General features: G+C 39.7%; 1 protein-coding gene across 1 annotated transcript in view; it reads right to left on the reverse strand.

Moving 5' to 3' along the window:
* Positions 1 to 282: 282 nt before the first annotated feature.
* The window catches only part of TRMT2B (tRNA methyltransferase 2 homolog B), a 43,192-nt gene continuing 18,399 nt past the window's right edge, over positions 283 to 25,075 (reverse strand). The window contains 6 exon segments of the mRNA XM_039218102.1: positions 283 to 748; positions 750 to 767; positions 9,044 to 9,143; positions 10,524 to 10,738; positions 11,066 to 11,160; positions 13,777 to 13,923. Coding sequence (XP_039074033.1) covers positions 616 to 748; positions 750 to 767; positions 9,044 to 9,143; positions 10,524 to 10,738; positions 11,066 to 11,160; positions 13,777 to 13,923 — 708 coding nt within the window. The 3' untranslated portion in view covers positions 283 to 615.

Raw genomic sequence — 25,075 nt, forward strand, 5'->3', positions numbered from 1 at the left:
ACCAACTGCAGAGAAAAGCTCAGTTGTCACCACAGCACAAAAAGAGTCAGACAGAGGAGAGAAGACTGAACAATGACCAAGGGAGCCATTACAAGCTGACTGCAAAAGGAACAATCTAGATCCAAGGCCAACCTGGAGTGGCCACAACCAGGAAAACAAACATGGGAGCAAGGGACCCTGAAACCTAAGGTTATAAATCCACATCAGATATGGTTGACCCCTAAACAACACTGTTTTGAACTATGCAGATGTTTTTTTCTTTCAGTAAATACATACAGTAAATGTATTTTCTCTTAACATTTTATTTTCTCTAGCTTACTTTATAGTACAAATACTATATATAATACATATACAACCTATGTATTAATTTACCGGTTCTGTTATTGGTAAGGCTTCCAGTCAATGGCTGGCTCTTTGTACTTAAGTTTTTGAGAAGTCAAAAGTTAGATGTAGATTTTCAACTGTTTGAGGGGTCAGTGGCCCTAACCTGTGTTGTTCATGGGTCATCTGTAACATTCTTCCTGCTCATGATCCAAAGATTGGTTTCTCCAATAATGCTCTCAGGGTCTACAATGTTGCAGTATGCCAAACCTGGAAGTTACTGACACTTCAGCCTTAATAAAGAGCTTGCAGTATTGTAGGAGGCTGCTTATCGAGGAGTACCAGCTCACAGTGCAGGGTGTGGGGGAACAGGTCCACAGGCACAGCTTTTCTCAGGACAAAAGGCTCACTGAGGAGCTTCTTAGCAGTCTTGAGGACAGCACAGCCTGTAGAAACAGATCATTAATGATCAGTTCCTAGAAACCAAGGAGAACCTACAGGAACACCATTTCTTAAAATGTAAGCCCTTCCTGGTGTACCTGGGTGGCTCAGTCGGTTAAGCCTCCTACATCAGCTCAGGTCATGATCTTGGGGTTTGTGAGTTCAGGCTCCACGTTGGGCTCTGTGCTGACAGCTCAGACCCTGGAGCCTGCTTGGGATTCTGTGTCTCCCTCTCTCTGCCCCTCCCCTGCTTGTGTTGTATCTCTCTCTCTCAAAAATAAACATTAAAAAAATTTAAGCCCTTCCCTGTGTTCCAACAGCCCCCTGTATTTCTCTCTATAATAACACTTTTTATATTTAATGTAACTACCTGGGCGGTTTTTTTTTAACCTTCTTCCTCAGTGGAGTATAATCATTTCAAGGGTAGAAATGAGCCAAAAACTTATTATTTATCTTTGTGTTCCCAGTTTGTGAAACAGAGTAGGGGTTCAATACTGAATAGAGCAAGCAGCCCAAACCATATACCTTTCTGTATGATTTGTATGACAGGTAATTAATTAATAAATATTATTGAATTAAATTATTCTATTGAATTTTTTTCAAAGTAGATTAATTTTTCTCCCTATTTCAAAGGCAGACAAGCAAAAATAAGAACAAAAATTCACCTCTAAACTCACAAAGGATAACCACTGCTGATTTTTCAGGATATATCTTTCTAAATATGTATACTTAAATTGGTTTCTTTTTTTTTTTTTTTACAAATAGTTTATTGTCAAATTAGTTTCCACATAACACTCAGTGCTCATCCCCACAAGTGTCCTCCTCCATCCCCATCCCCCCTCCCCCCCACATCCATCAGTCCTCAGTTTTTGTCAGCATTCAAGAGTCTCTCATGGTTTGCCTCTCTCCCTTTCCCCCACCATTTCCGCCCTTCTTCTCCCCCTTGTTCCTCCGTCAAGTTCCTCCTAATCCTCCTATACGTGCAAACATATGATATTTGTCCTTCTCTGCCTGACTTATTTCGCTCAGCATAACACCCTCAAGGTCCATCCATGTTGCTACACATGGCCAGATTTCATTGTTTCTCATTGCCATGTAGTATTCCATGGTATAGATAAACCACATCTTCTTGATCCATTCGTCCGTTGATGGACACTTAGGCTCTTTCCATGTTTTAGCTATTGTGGAGAGTGCTGTTAAATTGGTTTCTTAAAATGGAGTCATACTGTACATATTGTACATACTGCTTTACAACCAGTTTTTTTCAGTTAATCATGTCCATCTCTCCACTATGTAAGACTACCTCACATTTATTGGCTATATGGTATTCCATTAAATATGTGTAAAACACTTTATTTATCTAATCCCTTGCTACTGGAAATTTATGCTGTTTCTAAATTTTTGCTATTTCAAAAAGTCCCTCCATGAAGATCCTTAATAGTTATATCTTTGCACACATTTTTAGTTATTTAGTACAACTGCTGAGTTGTAGGGCCTGTTTGTAAGGCCCTAAGATATGTACCTCTAAACTGTTCTACAAAAGGTCATACCAATTTACTCTCAAACCAACAAAGCAGAAGAATTCTTGTTTCCCTGGCTGACTCTGAATAGCTTAAAGAGCACTCCCCCATTGAAATTGGGAACAAGACAGTCACTATTGCTTCTATAATGGAACATTTTCTTATCCAATGTAATAAGAAAGAAAATGTATTAGAAGGAGAGATAAAAAAAAAACAACTATTTTTGATATGGTGATCATATTGCCAGCTATCAAGAAAATGCAAGAGAATCAACCAGAAAATAAATAAAACTAATAAAAGAATAAGGTAGCTGGACACAAGGTTGACAATAACGAGTTAGAAAAAGTAGTGATTGGGCACCTGGGTGGCTCAGTCAGTTAAGCGTCTGACTCTTCTTTCAGCTCAGGTAATAATCTCACGGTTCATGAGTTTGAGCCCTGCATTGGGCTCTGTGCTGATGGTGCATCATCAGCGCAGTGCCTGCTTGGAATTCTCTCTCTCTCTGCCTCTGTCTCTGCCCCTCTCTTGCTTGTGCTCTCTCTCTTTCAAAATAAATAAATAAACTATAGAAAAAGTAATGAAAAAGGTCTCATTCATAATACCAATAAAGCTTTACAATATCTTGTATTAACCTTAAGAAGAAAGACATATATATGGCTTTAGAGAATTACATAAGACTAGAGAAATGGAAGAGACATACCACATATTTGGACATAAAAAATACTGTAAAGATTTTAATTTCTCCCTAAATTGGTAAGTTCAGTGTACTTTCAATCACAATCCCAAAAATTATTTGGTAAGTTGATTTTAGAGCTATTAGAAAATACCTGGAAATGTTAAAAGCATATATCCTTTAAAAATGTTTATTTGTTTATTTTGAAAGAGAGAGTAAGCAAGAACAGGGAGGAGCAGATAGACAGGGAGAGAGATAATCTGTCAGGCACAGAGCCCAACACACAGGGCTCGACCTCTCGGACCATGAGTTCATGACCTGAGCCAAAATCAAGAGTCAGATGCTTAACCCACTTAGCCACCCTGATGCCCCAAAAGCATATATCCTCTAATCCAGCAATTCCACAACAGGAATTTATCTACTATATATACTATCACCTACACTTATTCATCACATATACCTACACATGGCACAAATGTGCAAAGGTATATGTACAAGGATATTCACTACAGCATTGTGGTAACAATAGTGTAGAAACAACCTTAAAATTCATGAGCAAGGACCTGGTTAAATGACATATTTATGTCAGTTAAAACTATATAACCTATTTAAAAAATTAAATAGACCTGTACATATCAATGCACATTATACATCATTGTAGAACAATCTCCAAAATCGAGTGTTAAGTGAAAAGCCTGGTGCAGAAGAGTGTTTTAGTCTGTTTCCATTTGTTAAAAAAAGAGGGATGGTATACATATATATACACACACACACACACATATACATGCACACACACACACATTTGTATAGTTACAGAATATCTCTGATAGGCTACACAAGAAATCGGTAAGAGTGGTGACATCTGAACGACTAGGGGTCAGGAGCAAGAAAGAGAATCATTATTCATGCCATACTCTTTTGTATTATTTGAATTTTCCTACTAAATGTACATACTGTCTTTTCAAAATAAATTTTTCTTGCTTTTTTGAGGCCACATTTATTGTTTTACTCAGTAAGAGAATTTAGCAGAATCCTAGCTTTACTCTTAATCATTGCATTTTTAAATGTATTGTCTTACATAATAAATATTTTCATTTTATTCAACAATGAAATAACATAAAAAAGTATTCAGTTAAGTTTCCTTCCCAACTGTGGATCCATCTCTGCAGTTCTCCCCACCATAGATAGCTGCCATTATCATTTTCTTATATAATTTACCAGTTTCTTTATGCCTATACAAGCAAATATAAATCTATATTCTCATCTTTTGTCCTTTTTTCCAAAGACAGTTTACTATTACATAAACAATTGTGCACACCTTCCTATTCCCACTTAGTAACATACCTTAGATCCAAAATCAAAGGCACGAAAGAAAATAGTCGGACATATTCAAAATTAATACTTTTGTGCTTCAAAGAATACCATCAAGAAAATGAACAGAGAATGCACAGAATGGGAGACAATTTTGGCAAATCATGTATCTGATAAAGGGCTTGCATCTAGAATATATAAAGAAATCTTAAAACTCAATAATAAAAATATAATCCTATTAAAAATGGGCGAAGGATATGAATAGACATTTTTTCAAAGAAGACATACAAATGGACAATAAGCACATGAAAAACTGCTCAATAACATTAGCCATTGGGAAAATGCAAATCAAAACCAAAAGGAGATACCACTTTTCACCCCTGAGGATGAAAATAATAAAAAAGACAGCAACAAGAGTTGGTGAGGATGTCAAAAAATTGGAACCCTCTTACACCACTGGTGGAAATATAAAACAGGGCAGCTCTAATTAATAAATAAAATAAAATAAAATAAAATTAAATTAAATTAAATTAAATTAAATTAAATTAAATAGGGCAGCTCTTTGGAAAATAGTCTGGCAGTTCCTCATAGGGTTAACACAGTTACCACATGACCCAGAAATTCCACTCCTAGGTATCTTAGACACCCAAGAGAAAAGAAAGCATATGTCCATACAAAAATGTGCACATGAATGCTCATAGAAGCATTATTCATAAGAGGCAAAGAACAGAAACAACCCGCATGTCCATCAACTGATGCGTGAATATATAAAATATGATACATCCATGAGATGAAATATTATTCAGTTATAAAAAGGAGTGAAATACTGATACATGCTGCAACATGGATGAACCTTGCAAACATCATGATAAGCAAAAGATGCCACATTTAACAAACCTCATGTAGTATGACTTCATTTGTATGAACTGTTAGTCAAAGCCATAAAAATAGAAAGTAGATTAGTAGTTGCCTAGGGCCAAGGGATTGGGGGAAAATGGGGAGTAACAGAGAAGAGGTGCAGGGTTTCTTTTTGAAGTGATGACAAGGTTCTGGAAATAGTGGTGATAGCCATACAAGTCTGAGAACATACTAAAAACCACAGAATTGTGCACTTTAAATAGACGAATTTTCTATGTGAATTATATCTCAATAAAGCTGTTATTTAAAAATAACATACCTTAGAGACCTTTAAACCATATCTGCACAGGGAGAACATTTGCATTCCTTTTTATGGCAGCACAGTATTCCATTGTATGGATATAGCATAGATGCTTTAACCAGTTCCCCACTGATGGACGTTTAGGATATTTCATTGTTTGCTGTTATAATACTGTGAGAAGTAACTATTTTACATATGTGTCAGTGTATTTTCAGAATAAGGCCTCAGGAATGGAATTCCTGGCTTAAAGGGTATATATACATTTATAATCTATATTATTAAATTTCCCTCTCCAGGGATGGTACCAATTTACACTCTGAGCAGTAATCTTTTAGAATTCATAGTATTGCTAACACTGTATTATCAAACTTTTGAACTTCTGCCAACCTGAGATGTAAAAAGTGGTATCTCAGGGTACATTTAATTTGCATTTCCATTACAATGGAAGAGACTGAGCATCCTTTCATGGTTCATAAACACATTAAATTTTCTTTTCATGTCTCTGTTTTTCTTCTGTGCTGTTCATTTTTTTAAATCAATTTCTAGGGGATTGTTATAAATTAAGGAAAAAACTCTTTATGATATAAACTACCAATTATTTTCTAGTATATATGTTGTCTCTCATCTTTGATTTTGGTGCTTTTTATCACACAAGTTATTGATTTTTAACTATTTTACCAAGATATAGTTCACATACCATACAGCTTACCCATTTATACAGTTCAGTGGTTTTTATTTTTATTTCTTTTTTCAGTGTTTTTTATTTATTTTTATTTTTATTTTTTGGAGAGAGAGAGTGCTTGTGCAAACAGTGGAGGAAAAGAGGGTGAGGTAGAGAGAGTCTCAAGCAGGCTCCACACCCTGCACAGAGCCTGACTTGGACCTCAATCTCATGACCATTAGATCATGACCTGAGCTGAAATCAAGAAGAGATTTCAAGATTAACTGACTAAGCCACCCAGGAGCCCCAGGTTCAGTAGTTTTTAGTATATTCACAGAATTGTGCATCTATCACAACCATCAATTTTGGAATATTTTCATTAACCCAAGAAGGTACCACGCACTCTTTAGCCCTCACTCTCCACTTCTCTACAATCCTCCAACCTTCACCCGAGGCAACCACAAATCTACTTTCTGTCTCTTGAGATCTGCCTACTCTGCACATTTCATAAATGGAATCATACAAGATGTGGCCTTTTATTTCTGGTTTTGTGTATCAGTCCCTTATCAGATAAATGATTTGCAAATACCGACCCTCACTCAATGGGTTGTCTTTTCATTTTCTTGATGGTATCATTTACAGCACAAAAGTTTTTTAACTCTGATGATGTCCAGTTATATACACACACATATTTGATGTGTGTGTTTGTGTATTTTGTTGTTGCTTGGGCTTTTGATGTCATATCTAAGAAAGTTTTGCCTAACTGAAGGTCACAAAAATTTATTTCTATGTTTTAACTATTATATTTAGTTCTATAATCCATTTTGAATTCATTTCTGTGTGTAGTGTAACAAAGGGAGAAGTTACTTTTTATGTAGGCAAACTTAACAACCTTTTATTATATGGCTTCTGAATTTTCATAGTTAGAAAGGGTTTCTGCACTCTATAAAGAAATTTTATGATTTCCTAGGGTACATTTATGGTTTCCCTTTTTTACAATTAAATCTCTGACTGCTTTGTAATTTCTTCTAGTATACAATGTGAGATATACATCCAAATGTTTTTTTCCACCCTGGCTACCCAGTTGTTCACCATCATTTACTGAATAGCCTATCTTTTCCCCACTGATGTGAGGTGCCACCTGAGCCACCCAGGTGCCCCTCAAAAACATTTTTAAACAGTATAATAAAATTAAAGGACAACTGGAAGAGGTAAATGAGCAAGAAAAGACAAGGAAATAAGACTGTGGAAACATATGGTCCTCATGCTTTTATTTTTGAGAAAAGAAGCTCTTTAACAACTTTCTGAACTCTTTTCCATGGTTACTGGTCTGTTTAGGTTTACTTGCAATTATTATTACCCATTTGCATTTCCCAGAAAATTGCCCATCTAGGTTTTCAAATATATTACATGTACAAAGTATTTTCTTTTTTTTTTATTTCTGAAAGAGAGAGAAAGAGAGAGAAAGAGAGAGAGAGAGAGACAGCGTGAGCAGGGGAGGGTCAGAGAGAGAGGGAGACACAGAATCCGAAGCAGGCTCCAGGCTCCAAGCTAGCTGTCAGCACAGGGCCCAACACAGGGCTCAAACCCACAAACTGTGAGATCATGACCTGAGCCGAAGCTGGATGCCCAACTGACTAGTCACCCAGGTGCCCCCAAAGTATTTTCTTACAATTTTAAAAAATTTGGGGCACCTGGGTGGCTCAGTCGGCTAAGGGCCTGACTCTTGATTTTTGCTCAGGTCATGATCTCATGGTTTTGTGAGTTTGAGGCCCAAATCAGGCTCTCCACACTAATTGCGTGGAGACTGCTTGGGATTCTACCTCTCTCCCTCTCTCTCTGGCCTTCCCCCACTTGCACTCTCTCTGTCTCTCTCAAAACAAATGAATAAACCTAAAAAAATGCTTTATATCTGTAGCTATGCTCTGTTTCTCTTTTAAGGCTTTATATTTTTATGTTTTATTCTTTCATATTCTTGATTAGATTTATCTATTTTATTTTCTTCTTCCAATAACACTTTCTTATTTATTTGTCAGGTCTATAAGTTCATTAATTTCTGGATTCTGTTCAACATTATTGATTTTTCTCTTCAGTTTCTTTTAGGTTTATTACTCTTTTTTCAGCTCATTGACTTGAAAACTCTATTCATTTATTTTTAATTCTCATTTGTTTCATCCAGGTAGATCATCTGTACTTCATACCCACCTATGTTGTTTGAATATTAGAAATTGTTTTGCAAATGTAAAAAGGAGAGGGAGGGGGAGGGAGAGGGAGAGGGAGAGAAGGAAGAAAACATTTGAAAACTCAAATAATTGACCAGGGCCAGAACTGGAGTAAAGCAAGTGACATTTACCTTGGGTAAAAAATTTAAGAGGGTGCCAAAAAACTCAGTAATCAAGACAAATACGTTAATGCAATATTTTGGAAAATCAAATTAGAAAATTAAACTGGAAACAACCTGCAGCCTGGTTGCCTACTTTGATAAATAAGATTTCATTGGAACCAGGACCAGGATTAGAGTAAGGTCACTGAGGCAGGGTTTAGCAAGCACAGGAGTAGATCTTGCCTTTTTTTTTTTTTTTCTTAAATCTTAATATGTTTCTCATAATAGATTTCTTGGACTAATTTTGAGTTTTGAAAATACTGCAATAAAAATGTACCTTAATGACTGAGATTTTGTGCACCCTCTTATTAAATTTTACACCCAAAGTGAGTTGCTTTACTTGCCTTACCCAAGACCTGGCCCTATAGCTGACTGTTGATGATACTATAATGACTTTTTTCTGTTTATTTATATTCTATTCTATCCTATTACTCTGTTTTCTAAATCTATATAATAAGTATGGATTACTTTATATGTATTATATATTATATTACGCTGTGTTTTCTAAATCTGTATAGTAAGTATGAAATACTTTCATTATCAGGAGAAAATTAAAAGGGAAGTCAAGACTCACTCAGTGATGTTCCTTGTGGTTTCACCATGGGGCTTGCAGGAAACAAAAATTAGTGTGTGGATAGTTCTGCAGTTTCGAATGGCTTGAACCACCTGGTGATCTGAAGAAAGAAACACATTGCTATTGATATGATTAAACTATCATGGTCTGGGTTATCAGAAACTACCAACTGGTCAGCACCTAGAATTGCTTAGGAATAGAGGAAAAGTAGGATCGGAGCCAGCCCACTGAGAACACCCTGAGCATAGTAAGGGAGTAAGGGACTGAAGGTGTTGGACATCATGAGAACACCCAACTAGTTCTGTAACAGGAAAGCTATCCATCCTTACACAGCCCCACCCGGGCTGCGCTCACCACAGCAACAATGAACTGCCCATCTTCCTTCAACTTTAGTAGCTGTGGCAAAATCTTCTCTGCTCGACCAGTGTGGAATTCACAGTTGGTGAGGACTGCAGAAGAGAGGCCCATGTGACAGAATTCAAAAGTCAAGCTCAGCACTAAAGGAATTGGGGGTGGGGGGGAGTGGGGCTTCAGCTTTACAGAAATGTACAGGAGCCAGGGTTCTGCCATCTTCCCTTTGGATCTGGCACACCTCTGAATAACAGTGAAAGAAATGCTTTTGGACCTGGTTGGTTTTCGCCAAAGCACTTTTCCTTGCAATATCTCAGTAGGCCTTTCAGCTTGAGTTATTTTAAAACTTAGTGACACATACCATACCACATAAGTACTTCTACCAAGAAGAAAACCTTGACTTTTATTCAAGTGCTCTTTCTGCTCTATTAGAGATTTTCACAGAGCCTCCAGAATTGTTTGCAGGTAGGGTACAGGGAACAAAGGGATCTGTGTTCTGTACTGTATTTTGGCATAAGATTTTGTCAAAGAAAAGGTTCTGTTGCTAAAAATTATTTGAAACCTATCATATTATGTTATGATGCCTCATGAGTTTAATGTCAAGAAGGCTCTTCTATATTATCCAAAGTTTTGTCAAGTTCTCTTCCTATCATCTAGGCTTGTTCATCACCTCACAATCTTCTTCTGTACAGGAAAAAAAAGGTGGTGGGGGGAGACTGGCTATTGGGACCTCTTTCAGAAAAACCATGAGGACCCAATTCCAGCTACTCCGAGACATTCTCCCTTCCCTCTGTGCAGGTCACGGATCTAGCAGATGCCCTTTTCCCACACAACCCCTTACACAGCACAGAAAAACTGCAGCTCTCCAGACTGTGAGCAGTGTACCATTGAAGGCTGCAGTTCACCTGGCATCCTCTACTGCCTGCTCCACCAACTCAATCCCAAGGACCTGGGAGGTATACTGAGCCAGAGAGAGACCAATCACACCTGAGGAAGTAAGAGGAGGGTACTTTAGGGTTTTGAACCACTGGTGTTATGCCTGCACCACTACCACCACCTCCCCACCTGGACTCTGGATAGTGTTTGGAAGCTAAACAGCATGTAGATTCTGCCCTGAGCCACCACTTGCCAGTTCCACAGCAGATATCAAGGAGAATGGTGTTAGAGTTCACTCCACTCAGCTCCCCCACTGTCTGATACAGCACCTCAGCACCAGCAGTGTTATTCTGGAAAAAGGCATCTGGAGAGATGCGGATCTTCAAGCCCAGGAGATCTTCAAAGAGGTGGGGTTCCCCAAACAGGAGCTGGTAGGGGGATTGCTGATGGCTGCAACGTGTCATGGTGCTGGAAAAGAATTTTTGAAAAAGCATGTTGGGATGGCAGACCATTCTATCTCTGGTGGTTGGTGGGGGGTAGCATCTCAGCCAGGAGACACAGCCCCCATGGCATGGCCCTGAGGAGTCTGTAGGAGTTCCATCTCAGGGGATGGAGGTCTATGCGGACTCTTTCTCATCTGAATTTGGCCTGGTTTCTCAGACCTGGCTGGTGTACACGGGCCAGTATTATTTAGCCCAGTTCCTCCACAATAAGCAGTCCTGCCTCAGCAATCCACAACCCAGACTATAGTAAGCCATCAGAATCCTGCTTGCTGTTTGGCTATCCCAGGTTTACCTTTCCTGGAAGTAAAGTGATGTCAAGTCACAGGCTGCTCCTGGCCCGGTGGTGAAAACCTTCTTTATGGCCTCTTTCTGAACACAGAGCTCCTCCTGCCAAGACCACAAAATCAGGAGTCAGGCAGACTCATCTCTGACAAATTTTTTCTCCAAGCTCTACAGTAATCAACCCTGCAGTAGTCACACAAGAAGGCATATTTCTCAAATCCTATTATAAATAACACTTAACATACAGTAATGTTCTATATGTCAAAAAATACACTATTTTCACATCTCAGGAGAAGCACTGCTTTGCTTATCACCTTTTGACAAATCCCATACAAGAGACACAGTGCTTACTCTAGTTTGAGCCTCTTTCATAATTTTCTAAAGAAAGTGTGAGAGCTATTCTTGTTGTAAATACGGAGCTAAACTAAGCTTTTGCCCCATCACAAAGAAGCAATAACTTTTCAATTCTCTTCATACTTCTCCACTGCAACTATCCCAACCACCCACTGAAACAACACCTCAAAGATGTGAGTCCTCAAAGAAAAGAAAAAAGTCATGGAAGGGAACAATCATGGTAACTAAGTTATTTCTTTCAGTTCAGAACATTTTAAAATTCTTGCATCGCTGCAGAGAGCCTAAACATTCGCTTGTCACAAGTATAAATCACAATAAACTATGTTGGAGCTCTACAGTTAAAAGGCCAAGAATTAGAATTTGGGGGTAAATACCCAGTAGTGTGATTAGTGGACCCCAGGGTAGTTCTATTTTTAACTTTTTGAGGGACCTCCATACTGTTTCCCACAGTGGCCATAGCAGTTTGCATTCCCACCAACAGTACAAAAGGGTTCCCCATTCTCTGTATCCTTGCCAACACGTGTTGTTTCTTGTATTTTTTATTTTAGCCATTCTGAGAGGTGTAAGGTGATACCTCATTGTGGTTTTCCATTTCCATTTCCCTGATGATGAATGAGGTTGGGCATATTTTTCATGTGTATGCTGACCATCTATATGTCCTCTCTGGAGAAATGTCTGTTCATGTCTTCTGCCCATTTTTTAATACAAGAACACTAATTCAAATGAATACATGCATCCTGATATTTATTGCAGCATTATTTACAAGAGCCAAATTATGGAAGCCACCCATGTATCCACTGATAGTTGAGTGGACAAAGAAGATGTGATAATGGAATACTATTCCGCAAGAAAAATAATGAAATCTTGTCATTTGCAACAACATGGATGGAGCTGGAGAATATAATGCTAAATGAAGTAAGTCGGTTGGAGAAAGACAAATACCAAATGATTTCACTCATGCGGCATTTAAGGAACAGAACAAATAAGCAAAGAGAAAAACAAAGAGAGAGACAAACCAAGAAACACTCTTAGTATAGAGAACTATCTGATGGTTACCAGAGGCCAGGTGGATGGGGGAATGAGCTAAACAGGTTATGGGGATTAAGGAATGCACTTGTGATAAGCACAGGGTGATGTATGGAAGTGTCAACTCACTATATTATATACCTGAAGCTAATTTAACACTGTATGTTAACTATACTGCAATTAAAATTAAAATAAATGAATGAAAGGTTTTTTAGACATATGTAGAAGATTACACTTACTGGTATATTTTATCATTGTCTGTGCTCACCATTATTTATTGCATCCCCCATTACTATAGCATTGTGTATTTTCCTATAGTTCTGTCAGTTATTAGATGTAATTTTAAATTGTATTTTCCTTTTAAATTGAATCTCCTATCTTTATTAAGTCTTCTTTTTTATCTCTAGTAATACTTGTTGTCTTACAATCTACTTTGATATTAATGAAGTTGTATCTATTTAAATAAATGCATACATACATAAAAAATAAAAGGCCAGGAACTATATGTCAACTATACTCAAATTTTTTTAATTACAAAAAAAAAAAAGGTTAGGAATCAATGACATGGGTTCAAGACCTAGGTTGGCTATTTACTGGCTCTTTAACCTTGGGTAATACTGTGTCTCCATCTGTTCATCTGAATTGAGGGTTTCAATACCTTTCCTCTCACCTACTTCATGAGTTGGTTGAGATGATCACGTTAAGTATAGGAATGTTTTAACGTGGGAATGTTTAAAAGCCCTAAGTGCATTATGAATGTAAAGTATTTGAGTTATGAAATTCTGACTATATTCTTGTCACTATTGAATTGGCTTATATTTTTTTTAAAAATTTAATGCTTATTCATTTTTGAAAGACAGAGCATGAGCAGGGGTGGGGCAGAGAGAGAGGGGGACACACAATCCAAAGCAGGCTCCAGGCGCTGATCTGTCAGCACAGCTGACTCGAGTCTCGAACTCAAGAACCGCGAGATTATGACTTGAGCCGAAGTCAGATGCTTAGCAGAATGAGCCACCCAGGTGCTGCTGAATTGGCTTTTAGAGTCAGTGGAGTATCTACCAAGTTCCATGGGCAAAGTTCTTGTGAAAATACCTGGGAGTCCTCACAAGATAATTAACTTGGTAACCCCACATCAGTTTCTGTGGTTTGCTTATATGAGCAGCATGATTAAAGAATATCCTTGCCACCTCCTCGTCCTCATCTCCAACCCCTCTTCCCAACCCACACAAATACTCTGTGGATGTGTAGTTTCTGCTATCTGCTCTGAAACTTCCAAAACCAATTACAGTATAGTGAAAATAAGGTCTGCTACAAAAGCTGCCCCTTATCATTCTGTCTCACCTGTCTTAATTCCTGAAGATGGAAAGTGATGATGGCCATTGTGTGTCCTTGGCAATTGGTGAGAACTGTGAGCTCACGCCAGTACCCACCTTCATGAAACAGAAGGCAGGGCTCCATTTGGGACTGTCGAAGGAATACTTCATAGTACTAGGAGGAACACAATATTATTATACAGGCAAAACTAACAGGTTCTGCAGCTGATTATTCATGCTGAGTGATTGGTATGGGTTAAACTGCATCCAGCCCTATTCATATGTTGAAGCCTTACCCCTAGTACCTCAGAATGTGACCATATTTGGATATAAGGTTTTTAAAGATGTGATTAAATTAAAATCAAGCCACCATATGGGTGGACCCTAATACAACCTGACTGTTGTCCTCATAAAAAAGTGGATATTGGGACACACAAAGAGACATCAGGGATGCACAAAAAGAGGAAAGATCATGTGAAGACACAGTAAGAAGTTGGGGACCTACAGGCCATAGGAAGAAGCCTTGGAAGAAACCAAACTAGCCAACATCTTGAACTTGGACTTTTAGCTTTCAGAATGTGGGAAAATAAATTTCCACTGTTTAAGCCACAAGTCTGTGGTATTTTGTTATGGCAGCCCTAGCACACTGATAGAGATTTAGGTTACCAAGAAGTGGGATGTTGCTGTAACAGATACATAAAAATATGGAAATGGCTTCATTTTTTTTTTTAATTTTAGAGAGATATATATAGAGAGAGAGCTAGCAGGGGAAAGGGGAAGAGGGAGAGAAAGAAAGAATGTTAAGCAGGGGAGTCCAATTCGGGGCTTAATCCCACAAACCTGGGATCACTGAGCCGAAAACAAGAGTCGGACACTAAGCTGACAGCCATGCAGGAGGCCATAGAAGTGGCTTTAAAACTGGGAATGGGAAGAAGCCTGGGTAGCTCAATCAGTTAAGTGTTTAGCCTTCGGCTCAGGTCGTGATCTTATGGTTTGTGAGTTCAAGTCCTGCAGAGGATTCTGTGCTGACAGCTCAGAGCCTGGAGCCTGATTCAGATTCTGTGTCTCCCTCTCTGCCCCTCACCTGATCATTCTCTCTCTCCCTCTCTCTCAGAAATAAGTACATATTTTAAAAAATTAAGAAAACAACTGGGAATGGGCAAAGATGTGGAAGAGTTTTGAGGTGCATGCTAGAAAAAACCTAGATTGCCTTGAAGAGACTATTGGTAGGAATAAGGATATTAGAGGGGATTCTGGTGAGATCTCAGAAAGAAATGAGGAGCATGTTATTAGAAACTGGACAGAATTTGATTGATATAAAGTAAAAAATAACTTGGATGAATTGTGTCCTAGTGTCAGATGGAAGGTAAAAATTGTAAGTGCCAAACCTGCATATTTAGCAAAGGAGATTTCTAAGCAGTGTTGAAGGTAGAGCTTGGTTTCTCCTTGCTGCTCATAGTAAAATGAGAGAGGAGAAAGATAGATTGAAGAAGGAATTGTTAAGCAAAAAGGAACCAGAACTTCAAGATTTGGAACAATCTTAGCCTATCCATATAACAAAATGTGAAAGCATGTTCAGGGGGCAACACCAAGGTTATGGCCGGACAGTCTTTTGAATAAGAGATCACAGGCATGACTCACAGATCCTAATAAGCCAAATCAGCAGAAGCCAGGAATAGAGATGAAGTTCTAGCAGCAGGTTCACTGTCAGCAGGTGTTATCCTTCAAGAAAAGGGAGGAATGACCTCAAGGCAATTCAGAGTCAGCAGGACTGCTGCAGCCACTATAGGCCCAGAGGAGACAGACCCTGTCGGAGGCCGCGCCGGCTCTGACAGGTCCAGGGGTCCCTGAAGGATGGACGGTGTCGGCGAAAGAGAATGAAAGAGCCTCGAGATTCTTTCTGATCACCAGGCAAGCATCTCTGTCCTTTCGGTTTTTGGTGTCTTTATTTTAAGGTTCAATGATAATATGACATCAGAAGACAGAATTTTTACAGGGGCTAATTATTTGTAATAAGATGCTTTGATCATCGGAAGGTGTACAGAAACAGGCGTTACAAAAGTATTCTTGCAGAACCTCCCCATATTCTTGACGTCATTCCCCCAGATTAAGGTTCTAACAAACTTATCTTAGTTTGCATGGGTGGGCCTCTAGACAATTTTTAATCACAAGAGGAAGAATGTATATTAGACTTGTTCCTAAATTGCTTGAGTGAGCCTTTTCCTTGATGCTGAAAGTGCAAGCACCATGGGGGCCGTAAATATGTCAGTCTTTGCCCCTGGGTTATGTTTTAGCTACTCTATCTATCCTCATCCCAGCTGCCAGTGTAAGGGAGGGTGTTTGTGGAATGTAGGCCTTGAGGAAGGGACTGCTATGCTTCACCAATTAGCAAAGATATATGTAGTAACTTATGTTCTGCCCTTATCTGTACCTTAACTTTAAATTAGGCTCTTTGTCTCGGGGCCAGGCTCAATTGTAACTCTTGTGTTCTTAACCCCCTTTATTGTCTAAGTCTTGGATCTGCAAGGCCCATAGGAAGAGCCTTTTGACAATCATCCACGGAGCTTTCATCTAAAATCTCTCTTGCAAAGGCAGGAATATGCTTTTCCTTATGAGGTATCTGTATTCAGAATATGGTCTCATATGGAATATTGTGAGGCCTGGTCAATACCAGCAGGCTTATATCCAACATGAGCCAGTAGTAGCAGAAGGAGATACCAGTTTTCATTTCTCATGGCAGGAGCTGCCAACACTGCCATTTCCTTGCTGTGACTGCCATCCAGAGAGGCTGGTGCGGCTCCTGGCAAGACCCCAGGGGGAAAAGGCTGAATCCTCAATTTCAGTGGGCCAGACTGCTAATTTCCAGGGCCTCAAGGGTGAGCCTGCCACACACACCAGTGGGTCAAAGGACAGAGCATCAACCCAAAAAAGATAATTCTCGAGCCTTAAAATCTAATGGAATTTGCCCTGCTAGGTTTCAGGCTTGCTTGCAATCAGGACAACTGTCTTCTTTCCAATTTCTCCCTTATGGAATGGGAATGTCTACCCTATTGTCAGTCCCATAGATTGTATTTTAGAAGCAGATAATATTTATGGTTTCACAGGTCCACAGCGGCAGAAGATTTTACACCTTGAATCTCATCCACATTTGATTTAGATGATAAATAAGGTTAGGGATTTACTGCTGATGCTTGAATGGGTTAGGGGCATCTGGGTGTCTCAGTCAGTTAAGCGTCTGACTTCACCTCAGGTCATGATCTCCCAGTTCATGAGTTTGAACCCTGTGTCAGGCTCTGAACTGTCAGCACAGACACAAAGCCTGCTTTGGATTCTGTGTCCCACATCTCTGCTGCTCCCCTGCTTGCACTCTGTCTCTCAAAAATAAGTAAACATTTAGGAGAGGAGGCAAGATGGCGGAGAAGTAGGGAATTCTGTGCGTTTCACTCACCCCCATCTCTCAAACAGAGAAGGCCTGAAGTCATAGGACACTGAGCCGCAGGAGTTTGGGAAGAAAAAGAGACAGAGTACACTGGGAAGGAAACCTCATATGAGCGTGAGTGCAAACTGGGGAAGATAAAAATGGGCTGGGACCAGGAGACATGGAGGGAGTCCCCTTCGTGGGGAGCCGTGGGGAGTCAAGGGGAAAAGAAACAGCAGCTGAAACTGCTCATAGAACTGTCCCTGGAGGAGAGAAAAACCTTGGCTCAGATGGAGATTGTTCTTAGTTATAGCCGGGGTGCTGACTTTGAACTGGGTGCACCGGTCCCAGGCAGCGCCAGAAGAAACTGTGCCGATGCTCTCCTGGCCCGATCCCTGGCGGTGAGGAAGCGTCTGACCCCAGGCTGCGCCACTGCTCTCCCAGCCCAATCCTTGGCAGCAGGGAAGCGGCCGAGATCCCCGGTGGCAGGAAAGCAGAAAACCTGTGGGACTGTGTTTCGGGAGGTATCAATAAAGCTCGCAGACTGGGACCTGGAAATGAGGCGGGGCTTGAGACATAGAACAAGGCCCAACTTGGCTGCACCCGCGACACAGGGAGATCGGACCCAAGGGAGTGATTTGCAACGCTTAGTTCCAGAGGTGACTAGGGCACTGCCATTTTACTACCCACAACCACCAAGGTGGGACCTAGGGAGTGGCCGGCAGGACCACAGTGGAGGTTAGGCCCAACTAGACCAAACCATGCCCATCCCCGCTACAGAGTTCCTTTTTTTTTTTTTTTTTTTTTTTAACCAGAGCCTGGGCAAGACCAACATGGATGCACTGCCTTGATCAATTCTAGGTCAATTCTTTCTATTCAGATATATTCTCCCCTTGTCTCATTCGTATCCCTCTACTCTGCTGGACGGGGCACTCTGGTCATTGGTTTGCTTAAAGACTCACATTTAATCCATTCTCTAGATGTATATTCTACACCTCCACCGCTACCTTTCTACCTCTCTCTCTCTCCGGAGTAATCAGACCATATAGTTTCTCTGAGTAACACTATACTCATTTCCTCCTCCTCGTCTCCTACCATATTCTCCTCTTTCTCTCTCTGAATTAAGCCTCTTAGTCTCTCTGTCTGGTCATCGTCCAATTTTGCTTCCTCCCTGCCCTAACATGTCTCTCTTTGTATATGCTCTTCCATGGGCACTACATACAACCTGCTCTCTATTTGTAGCTGGAATTCTGGTTTTATGCTTTTAGACTGTCTTTTGTCTTTTGTTTTTGTGGGGTTTTTTAGCCTTTTTCTTTTTCTCCTTTTCTTTCTTCTTCTTTTTATTTTCTTTTTCTTTTTCCCTTTTGCTTTCCTCACTTGTTGGATTTGTCTGTGCATGTGCGTGCCTTTGATCCCTGTGTGTTTGTCTGTTTTCTTTTCCAGGGCTACCTCAAGAAACAAGCCAAAGTACACATGGTGGAGAGTCCCAAATACCACTACAAGTAGGGAAATAAAATAACCAAAGTCTCAATAAGAGGGAACAAGACACACCATTCACAGAACACTTCCTGAATGGACAGGCCCTGGATAGTCAAAGAGCCCTCTTTAACACAGCAGTACTCACAGGTGCAGAGCACACAACAAGCTTTTAAAACTAACAAGAGACAGAAAGCTAGCCAAAATGATGAAATGGAAGAACTCTCCTCCAAAGAAATTCCAGGAAGAAATGACAGCTAAAGAACTGCTCAAAATAGATATAAGCAACATAACTGAATAAGAATTTAGAATAATAGTCATAGACTTAATCACTGGGCTTGAAAAAAGCTTGGAACACATCAGAGAAACTACTGCTACAAAGACTATGGAGCTTAAAAATAGTTGTGATGAATTTAAAAATGCTATAAATGAGATGCATAATAAAATGGAGATGTCCAGGGGCAAGGGTGGCTCACTCGGTTAAGCATCCGACTTTGGCTCGAGCCCCGCGTCGGGCTCTGTGCTGACAGCCAGCTCAGAACCTGGAGCCTGCTTCGGATTCTGTATCTCCCTCCCTCTCTGACCCTCCCCTGTTCATGCTGTCTCTGTCTCTGTCTCTCTCTTTTTAAATACATAAAAAGAAATTTAAAAAAATGGAGGTGTCCAATGCACAGATTGAAGAGGTAGAGAGGAGAAGAAGTGATTAGAAGACACAATTATACAAAAAGAGGAAGCTGAGAAAAAGAGAGAAAAACTGATCCAGGAAAACAAAAGGGAATTTCAAGAGCTCAGTGATACAATCAAATATAACAATATCTATATCATAGGAATTCCAGAAGAGGAAGAGAGAGGGAAAGGTGCTAAAGGATCCTTGAACATATTATAGTAGAGAACTTTCCAAATCTGGGGCAGGAAACAGACATTGAAATCCAAGAGGCACAGAGAACTCCCCTCAGAAGTAACTTGAATCGGTCTTCTGAATGACATATCATAGTGAAACTGACAAAATACAAGGTCAAAGAGAGAATTCTAAAAGCAGCTAGAGATGAAAGGGCCCTAACATACAAAGGGAGACCTATAAGAGTAGTTACAGACCTATCTACCGAAACTTGGCAGGCCAGAAAGGAATGGCAGGAAATCTTCAATGTGATGAACAGAATATATATGCAGCCTAGAATCATCTATCCAGCAAGCCTGTCATTCAGAATAGGAGATAAAAGTCTTCCCAATTAAACAAAAATTGAAGGATTCATCACCACTAAACCAGCCCTACAAGAAATCCTAATGGGGACTCTATGAGGGAAACATTGCAAGGAACACAAGGTACCAGAAACACAACCACAAGCATGAATCCTACAGAAAACACAATGACTCAAAACCCATATTTTTCAATAATAACACTGAATGTAAATGGACTAAATGCTCCAATCAAAAGACACAGGGTAGCAGAATGGATAAAAAAACAAAATCAATCTATTTGCTGTCTACAATAAACTTAGGTTAGACAGGAGGACACCCTCAGATTGAAAGTAAGGGGATGGAGAAATATCTATCATGCTACTGGAAGTTAAAAGAAAGCTGGAGTAGCCATACTTATATCAGACAAACTGGACTTTAAAGTAAAGACAGTAACAAGGGATGAAGAAGGGCATTATATAATAATTACAGGGTCTGTCCATCAGGAAGCTCTAACAATTGTAAGTGTCTACACACCAAATATGGGAGCACCCAAATACATAAAACAATTAAACAAAAACAGAAACAATCTTATGGATAAGAATGTGCTAATAGCAGGGGACTTTAATACTCAACTAACAGCAATGGATAGATCAAATAGACAGAAAATCACTAAAGAAACAATGGACTTGATGACACATTGGACCAGATGGATTTGACAGACAGATTTAGAACTCTACATCCTGAGGCTATGGAATTTACTTTCTTCTCAAGTGCACATGGCACATTCTCCAAGATAGATCACATACTGGGACATAAAGCAGCCATCAAAAAATATAAAAGAATTGAAATCATACCATGCACACTTTCAGATCACAATGCTATGAAACTTGAAATCAATCACAGGAAGAAGTCTGGAAAATCTCCAAAAACATGGAGGTTAAAGAACACCCTACTAAAGAACAAATGGGCCAATCGGGCAATTAGAGAAGAAATTTAAAAATATATGGAAACAAATGAAAATGAGAATACAACAATCCAAACTCTAGGGGATGTGGCAAAAGCAGTCCTAAGAGGAAAGTATATTGCACTCCAGGCATATTTCAAGAAACCAGAAAAGGCACAAATACAAAACTAACAGCACACCTAAAGGAACTAGAAGGAGAGGAACAAGAGTGACTCAAACCCAGCAGAAGAGAAATAATAGAAATCAGGGCAGAAATAAACAATATAGAAACAAAAAACAGTTGAACAGATCAATGAAACCAAGAGTTGGTTTTTTGAAAAAATAAAATTGACAAACCTCTAGCCAGGCTTCTCAAAAGAAAAGAGAGATCACCCAAATACACAAAATCATGAATGAAAATGGATTTATTACAACCAATCCCTCAGAAATACAAGCCATTATCAGGGAATACTATGAAAAATTATATGCCAACAAACTGGACAACTTAGAAGAAATGGACAAATACCTAAACACACACTCATTACCAAAATTCACACGGGAAGAGAGAGGAAATCTGAACAGACCCATCACTAGTGAAGAAAATGAATCAGTTATCCAAAATCTCTCAAGAAATAAGAGCCCTGGGCCAGATGGCTTCCCTGGGGAATTCTACCAGACATTTAAATCAGAATTAATACCCATTCTTCTCAAGCTATTCCAAAAAATAGAAATTGAAGGAAAACTTCTGGACTCATTCTACAAGGCCAGTATCACTTTGATTCCCAAGCCAGACAGAGACCCTGCAAAAAAAAGAGAACTATAGGCCAGTATCCTGATGAATATGAATGCAAAAATCCTCAACAAGATACTTGCACATTGAATTCAACAGCACATAAAAAGAATTATCCACCATGAACAAGTGGGATTCATTCCCAGGTTACAGGGCTGGTTCAATATTCGCAAATCAATCAATGTGATCCATCACATCAACAAAAGAAAAGAAAAAAACCATAATGATCCTGTCGATAGATGCAGAAAAAGCATTTGACAAAATACAGCATCCCTTCTTAATAAAGACCCTCGAGAAAGTCGGGATAGAAGGAACTTACTTAAACATCATAAAAGCCATCTATGAGAAGCCCTCAGCTAACATTATCCTCAATGCGGAAAAACTGAGAGCTTTCCTTCTGAGATCAGGAACACGACAGGGATGCCCACTCTCACCACTGTTGTTTAACATAGTGCTGGAAGTCCTATCATCAGCCATCAGACAACAAAACGAAATAAAAGGCATCAGAATTGGCAAAGAAGAAGTCAAACTTTCACTCTTTGAAGACGACATGATACTCTACATAGAAAACCCAACAGACTCCACGAGAAGCCTAGAGAACTGATCCAAGAATTCATTTGCAGGGTACAATAGCAACGTTCAGGGTACAAAATCAACATACAGCAATCAGTTGCATTTTTATACACCAACAATGAAGCAACAGAAAGAGAAATCAAGAAACAGATCCCATTCACAATTGCACAAAAAACCATAAAATACCCAGGAATAAACCTAACCAAAGATATAAGAGATCTGTATGATGAAAACTATAGAAAACTTATGAAGGAAATTGAAGAAGACACAAAGAAATGGAAAAACATTCCATACTCATGGATCAGAAGAATATTGTTAAGATATCACTATTACCTAAAGAAATCTACACATTTAATGCAATCCCAATTAAAATTGCACCAACATTCTTCTCAAAACTAGAACTCTCCTAAAATTTGTATGGAACCACAAAAGACCCCAAATAGCCAAAGTAATATTGAAGAAGAAAACAAAACGGGAGGCATCACCATCCAAGACTTTAGCCTCTACTACAAAGCTGTCATCATCAAGACAGTATGGTATTGGCCCAAAAACAGACACATAGACCAAGGAAACAGAATAGAGAACTCAGAATTGGACCCATAAATGTACGGCCAAGTAATCTTTGACAAAGCAGGAAAGAGTATCCATTGGAAAAAAGACAGCCCCTTTAACAGGTGGTGCTGGGAGAACTGGACAGCAACATGCAGAAGAATGAAACTGGATCACTTTCTTACACCATACACAAAAATAAACTCAAAATAGATAAAGGACCTGAATCTGAGACAGGAAACCATCAAAACCCCAGAGGAGAAAGCAGGAAACTACCTCCTTGACTTCAACCACAGCAGTTTCTTACTTGACACAACCCCAAAGGCAAGGGAATCAAGAGCAAAAATGAACTATTGGGACCTCATCAAGATTAAAAGCTTCTGCACAGCAAAGGAAACAATCCATAAAACTAATAGGCAACCAACAGAATGGGAAAAATAGTTGCAAATGACATATCAGATAAAGGGCTAGTATCCAAAATCTATAAGGAACTCACCAAACTCCCCACCCAAAAAACAAACAATCCAGTGAAGAAATGGGCAGAAGATATGAACAGACACTTCTCCAAAGAGGACATCCAGATGGCCAACAGACACATGAAACGATGCTCAGCGTCCCTCCTCATCAGGGAAATACAAATCAACACCACACTGAGATACCACCTCACGCTGGTCAGAGTGGCTAAAATGAGCAAATCAGGAGATTCTAGATGCTGGCGAGGATGTGGAGAAACGGGCACCCTCCGACACTGTTGGTGGGAATGTCAACTGGTTCAGCCCCTCTGGAAAATCCTACTAAAATGAAATATAGCAATAAGAAAGACAAGCTTATTTAAGCTCATTGCCACACCAGTTCTCCCTTCCCTTTGTCTGGCACCATCGTTTCCTTCCTTGCTACTGGAACATTCCAACCAACATATAAGCATGTTCTTACTCTCCCACCTTTTAACAAAGAAAGGGAACTTCCTGACCCCACTTTCGCTATCAGTCACTGTTCCATTTTGCTGCTCCACTTTGTAGAAAAGCTCCTCAAATGAACTGTGTATATTCACTGCCTCCTACTCCTCTCCTTCTATTCATCAACTAGAATCAGGTCCCCACCACTCCATCCAAATGGTTCACGTTAAGGTTGTCAATGACCTCCCTGTTAGGCAGTTCAATGGTTAATTCTCAGTCTTCATCTTACTTGACCTATCAGAAGCATTTGGCACAGCTGATGAGTCCTTCCCCATTGGTTCACTGTCTTCACTTAGCTTCTAGGACACCACACTATCCTGATTTCCTCTGACCTCAGGGGCTACTCCTCAGTGTCTTTTACTCACTCCCTCTCTCCTCTCAGACTTCTTAAAATAGAAGTGCCCCCAGGCAAAGTCTCCTTCCAATATACTCTCACTCCCCTGGTAATCTCCTCCAATCTTGTGATTTTTAAAATTTTTTTAATGTTTATTTATTTTTGAGAGAGAGAGACAGAACAGGAGCAGAGGAATGGCAGACAGAGGGAAACAGAATCTGAAGCAGGCTTCAGGCTCTGAGCTGCCAGAGAGCCCAATGTGGTGCTCGAACCCATGAACCACGAGATCATTCCCTGGGCTGAAGCTGGACACTTAACTGACTGAGCCACCGAGGTGCCCCCAATCCTGTGATTGTAAATAACATCTACATGTTTACAGGGGCTCCTGGGTAGCTCACTCAGTTAAGCGTCCAACTCTTGGTTTTGGCTCAGGGCATGATCTCGTGGTTCGTGGTTTGAGCCCCACATTTAGCTCTTCACTCAGAGTACAGAGTCTGCTTGGGATTCTCTATCTCCCTCTCTCTCTCTGCCCCTCCCAGCTTGCTCTCTCACTCTCTCTCTCTCTCAACAAATAAATAAATAATTAAAAATTAACATCTACATGTTTACATTACCTGGATTCCGACTCTTAAACCCCTGACCAACCTATCCAACTACCTATTTAACATATTCACTCAGAGGTCTAATACAGATTTCAAATGCATCATTCTAAAACTGAGCTACTAATTTCTGCTTTACCACAGTCTTCCCAATCTCAGTTGATAGTAACTCCCTCATTCCAATTGCTCCCCCCAAAAACCTGAAGCTATTTTTCACTCCTCTCTTTCTCTTACATCTTTCATTCGGCCCTTCAGGAAATCCTGTTGTTCTAGCTTCAACATATATCCATCTCCACAGCTACCTACCACTGCTCTATATAATCTCTCACTTGGATTAGTACAACAGCCCCATAACTGGTCTCTCCTTGCCTCTGTCATTCCCTCCAATAATCCATACACAATAGCCAGAGTGATTCTGTGAAACCTAAATCCTACCATGACATGTCCTCCCTATCAAAACTTCCACTGGATCAGAATAAAAGCCAAAGTCCCTACAATGACCCCCAAGTC

The sequence above is a fragment of the Hyaena hyaena genome, unplaced genomic scaffold (genome assembly GCF_003009895.1).
Source record: "Hyaena hyaena isolate Hyena2069 unplaced genomic scaffold, ASM300989v1 scaffold_744, whole genome shotgun sequence".
In the NCBI taxonomy this organism is placed as follows: domain Eukaryota; kingdom Metazoa; phylum Chordata; class Mammalia; order Carnivora; family Hyaenidae; genus Hyaena; species Hyaena hyaena.